The sequence below is a fragment of the Watersipora subatra genome, chromosome 5 (genome assembly GCF_963576615.1).
Source record: "Watersipora subatra chromosome 5, tzWatSuba1.1, whole genome shotgun sequence".
Lineage (NCBI taxonomy): Eukaryota > Metazoa > Bryozoa > Gymnolaemata > Cheilostomatida > Watersiporidae > Watersipora > Watersipora subatra.
In genome coordinates this window covers 16,576,870-16,580,681 of record NC_088712.1, presented here as the reverse complement: position 1 = coordinate 16,580,681, position 3,812 = coordinate 16,576,870, and the positions used below count along the sequence as shown (strand labels likewise).

At 35.8% G+C, this 3,812-nt stretch overlaps 1 protein-coding gene across 1 annotated transcript; it reads left to right on the top strand.

Moving 5' to 3' along the window:
- Positions 1-232: 232 nt before the first annotated feature.
- LOC137397145 (general transcription factor II-I repeat domain-containing protein 2A-like) lies at positions 233-2,098 on the top strand. Its single transcript, XM_068083435.1, has one exon. The coding sequence runs from the start codon at positions 233-235 to the stop codon at positions 2,096-2,098; it is 1,866 nt and encodes a 621-aa protein (XP_067939536.1).
- Positions 2,099-3,812: the final 1,714 nt, after the last annotated feature.

The following is a 3,812-nucleotide window of genomic DNA, read 5'->3' as shown; positions in this document are numbered from 1 at the left end:
GTTTATGTATAGTCGTGTTTGATTGTGTATTTCAAGACCAACAAAAATACACGTGAACGCCATTCATAAGTTCCCAGCACAGGACCGCAGAAAAAGCCGATAGGTCCGCACTCGATACAAAACCGTGTATAGTTCTTCATGCACCCAAAATAACTTTTGTTAAAATGTTATGCAGCTTTCTGCTAGCAGTCGATCTCGTTTTTTCTTTTTGAATAAAAACATAAACCCTTAAATGAGTGTTAAGACAAATCTGAAACGACAAAAAACCTATCACTTCCACAAGGAATGGGAAGAGGATTATTTCTTTGTCATTTCCAACTCTAAATGCATGTGCCTCATCTGCCAAGCCATCATCTCGCTTCCTAAGAAGGGTAACCTCGAAAGGCATTTCACAACCATGCATAAAAGGTACGAGAATGATTTTCCTGCCCAAAGTGAATTAAGGAAAATAAAATTAAAGGAATTGAAATCGCAACTAGCTGCACAGCAGTCTATTTTTACCAGGCCAAATACGAGAGGCAAAGCAGCTAAGATAGCATCATATCGAGTTTGCCAAGTTCTTGCCAAGCATAAGAAACCATTTCAAGATGGAGCAATGGTCAAGGAAGCATTTATGGAAGCTGCTGATTCATTGTTTGTGGATTTTAAAAACAAAGATGAAATCATGTCCGCAATCAAAGACGTTCAGTTATCGAGAAGTACGATGACAAGGCGATGTGAGGAAATAGAGAAGAACGTCACAGCCCAGTTGCAGAGAGATATTGCCATGTGTGAGTGTTTTTCACTTCAGTTTGATGAGTCAACAGACTCTGTGGATGTGGCACAGTTGTGCCTTTTCATAAGAATGATGTTCGATAACATGACTGCAAAAGAGGAGCTGCTTTGCATCTTGCCTCTTAAAGGACATACACGAGGTGAAGACATATTTCAAGCATTCATGGAGTTCGTTAACAAAATCCAACTGCCGCTAGGTAAGCTTGTTTCCATTACAACCGATGGGGCACCCGCTATGGTGGGCTGTAGTAATGGGTTTATAGCTCATTGCAAACAGAATGACACTTTTCCAGACTTTATTCATTATCATTGCATCATCCACCAGCAGGCTTTATGTGGGAAAGTATTAAACATGCAGGAGGTGATGGATATTGTCATGAAGATTGTTTGTTCAGTTCGAGCAAGGAGCCTACAGAGGAGACTTTTCCGCGCTCATATGGAAGAGGCTGACGCAGAACACACAGATCTGCTGCTTCATACAGATGTGAGGTGGTTGAGCAGAGGTAGATTTTTGGAAAGATTCAGAGAGCTATTGCCTGATGTAAAAGAGTTTCTCAAACAATCTAAACATGCGGAATATGCACAGCTTGAAAATGAACAGTGGCTCATGGATTTGGCTTTCCTTACTGACATTACTGCTCTTCTGAATGAGCTGAATTTAGAGCTGCAGGGAAAAAACAAAAATGTAATTAACATGATCAGCTCTGTGAACGCATTTAAACGCAAGTTACAGCTGATCTCAACCAAGCTTGAACGCCAGGACTTGCGCTACTTTCAACACATGAACTCCGAACTTGCGCGTCAGGGCAAAACCTCTGCAGAACTCAATAGTGCACATTACATTCAGCAGGTGCAAAGCATTTCATCAGAGTTTGACAAGCGCTTCAATGACTTTGCATCAGTTGAGCCTGTTGCCACATATATGTGTTTCCCATTTGCCACAGACATAGATGTGGAGGACATTGCCTTCAAAATGGGAGCACTCTTTCAGCTGGATACAACTGCATTGGAAAATGAAATAGTCTCCCTTCAAAATGACATAGAGATGAAATCCAGGGCAACCACTGAGAGGGAAAAATTGTGGGGATTGTTGTTAGAGGAGAAGTATCCAAACATAAGAAGATGTGCTTTTAATTTATCAGCCTGCTTTGGATCAACCTACCTGTGTGAATCTGCATTTTCTTACATGAAGATAATAAAATCAAAATACAGATCCACCATGACAGATGACCACCTACTGGCGTGTATGAGGCTTGCAACAACCTGCTACTACCCTGACTATAAGAAACTAGCTGCATCCTCCCAGTGCCAGGTTTCTCACTAAGGTAGAGAATGAATGTTTTTCCTTTAAAATTATGTTACTTACTGGATCACTGCATTATATAAGCATATATGTGGAACTTAATAAAGGTGATAGGCTCACCACTACAGGCTCAAGTTTGTTTTTAATTTTTTGTTTCGGGGCTTCGCTAGACTAGTCGATCTTTGAAGGCAGGCAAATATAAAAGTAGATCACATGTCTAAAAAGGTTGAGCACCCCTGATTTAGACTATACAATAATACATGAGAAGACAACTTCTTTTAGTCCCAAACTGTTGCAAGTCTAGAATGCTTATAAAACTATTTATAATGTTTGAACAATTGATGTTTGTAATGCTCTGGTAGAGTTTGAAATATATTAGCAGTAGCTGGTGATGCACTGATAACAATACCAGCTATGCATTATAGATAATAATGCCACTTACTCATCATTATATCGGCTCTACATGCCCGTTACTAAGGTATGTGTTTTGTTCTGTACACAGTAAATTCTGATATATTTACTATTCCATACTATGTAGACATGTGCAACAAACTTGCATTTAAACCAAAAGCATTTTTATATCTATAATATTTATTTTGTCGCAAAGAGTTAGAGAAAATGGTATAACTTAATTTATAATTAACATATTATTATAACTTATTCAATGGTATAAGTATATAAAATTATGCGGTTAGCAAAACATATAACAGAGAATTATTGCTTTTGCATCCCAAACTAATTGTATTTTTGTTTTAATAGAAACTAATTAAAACATAGTAACTACGATTCAACTAGTTAAAATGTGTCAACTTTAGCTCAATCTAATTAATTGCATCATAATTACTATGTTGAATTACCTTGGCATTTTGTTTAGTGTCGTTATAATTGTTTTAAACTAAACAAATTGTAAAAGCTGTTAATATCGCGCTCACTAATTATTTTTTGGCAATCTAAAAGTGCTTTGTTAATAATTTTAGTGTAGACACACAACTTTGACCATTCTGTGAATTTCAGGCAAATATTTGTGTGCTTTTCGTATGTTTCATGAGTTCGGTTGGAAAATCTAAATATTGGCCGCTTATGGCTGTACCTTTTAGCAAAGTAGTCATATTAAAGTAGTATTATATAATATATAATACTAATAATAATAATAATAATATAGTATATATATATATATATATATATATATATATATATATATATATGTATGTATATATGTTTGCTTATGTAGATATCTAAATACTTTGTATATAACTCTTTATATATAATTGGGCATTTAATATATTACATATATTGCATGAATGTGAATAACAAAATTAATTTTCTGCTGCGCTAACCTTAGTTACATTAGTATTATTCTAGCTTTTGTAATATTTGTGGACGTTTTTAGACTTTTCCACAAATTTTCTTGCACTTTAAAACTATGTAACAAAAAACTATTTTTTCAGCAAAAATGGACTTAGCACTGAATCTAGCAGTAATGGTTCAATTATGAGCACCCACTATCTTGCAGTCTTATTTTCAAGTCATTATGCTGCAGAGATTGCACTCATCATAATATGTATGACAGGCCAATACTCTGTGGCAAGCGCTGTCAAGTGAACAAGGATTATTTTGGTGATTGACAAGCGAATAACCACATATAAGATACAAGTGTAGCATTTTAAGTTTTACTAAGTGACTACATACGTCTATAATGATCTAGCGTGAAGTCTACGTTTTTTCAGTCAATCTT

What these genes read in the sequence shown, in the direction of transcription:
- LOC137397145 (XM_068083435.1), top strand. Translation starts at nt 233, where the DNA reads ATGAGTGTTAAGACAAATCTGAAACGACAAAAAACCTATCACTTCCAC.